A 1,076-nucleotide genomic window follows, 5' to 3' on the forward strand; every position below is an offset into this window, starting at 1 on the left:
GCGCGCGCGAAAAAAAGAGTCGGTCGGCGGTTCGTTGCTATCGAGAAACGAGCCGTTTTGTCCCATGATACGCAAGCTCAGGAGAAAGAAAAAGGAAATGCATATATGAAAAAAGGGAAACCCAGCGACTGAGCGCGTTGTAGTGTTACGACGGTCTCTCGCATATCCATCAAAATCGCACATTAAACAGTACGCCCCTGCAACGTGGATGAAAATTATGAAGGATACATTTCAAACTAATTCTTTTTTCTAAACATTTGGTGGCCCTGAAAAGGGCCTTTTGTGTTGTCGTGAACGTCGTGGTAGGGCTTAACCACCAAAACCGTACAATGTGCGTCCCTGGCGTTTAAGCGCATAGACGACATCCATCGCAGTGACGGTCTTCCGTTTGGCATGTTCAGTGTACGTCACAGCGTCCCGGATAACGTTTTCCAGAAAAATCTTCAGCACACCACGGGTTTCCTCGTATATCAAACCGGAGATTCGCTTCACTCCTCCACGTCGAGCCAGACGACGAATGGCGGGTTTGGTGATGCCCTGGATATTGTCACGAAGCACCTTGCGGTGCCGCTTAGCGCCTCCCTTGCCGAGCCCTTTGCCACGGCCAGTCATCTTCTTGGTTGTTGTAGGTAATAACTTAGTAGGCTAGCGCAGCACACCTGCAGCAGCGAGATTCCAATACCGAATGTTGCAATTCGGCCCATTGAGTAGCGCTTTTATACTGATGCACACACATTCTCAGTCGCCGCCGCATAGGAAGATTACCATGGCTGCTATCTATATGCTTACTCGTGATGTGTTGGTTTGAAGGGGAAATAGCGCGAACACGAAGTTCACTGTTGCCACTGTTTTAGTAGCTTGGGATTGCCGAAATCTGCTTTATCCGGACTAATGCTGACATGGTAGCATTTTCCCTGGAAAACGATTGCCCGGAAATTGATTCTCCTGAAAAAGAAAGAAAGAAAAAGTAAATCGAAAAACAAACGGGTTTTTTTTTTAACTTATAAAGATTTTCTATACATCCGTCTACATGGTACGTTATATTGGCTTCTATGGTACTTAAATATCGATATCTG

General features: G+C 46.3%; 1 protein-coding gene across 1 annotated transcript; it reads right to left on the bottom strand.

The window, feature by feature from the left end:
- Positions 1-309: 309 nt before the first annotated feature.
- LOC131695913 (histone H4-like) lies at positions 310-612 on the bottom strand. Its single transcript, XM_058984445.1, has one exon. It carries the CDS (start codon positions 610-612, stop codon positions 310-312), a length of 303 nt encoding a protein of 100 aa, XP_058840428.1.
- Positions 613-1,076: the final 464 nt, after the last annotated feature.

Source organism: Topomyia yanbarensis, unplaced genomic scaffold (genome assembly GCF_030247195.1).
Source record: "Topomyia yanbarensis strain Yona2022 unplaced genomic scaffold, ASM3024719v1 HiC_scaffold_6, whole genome shotgun sequence".
NCBI lineage: Eukaryota > Metazoa > Arthropoda > Insecta > Diptera > Culicidae > Topomyia > Topomyia yanbarensis.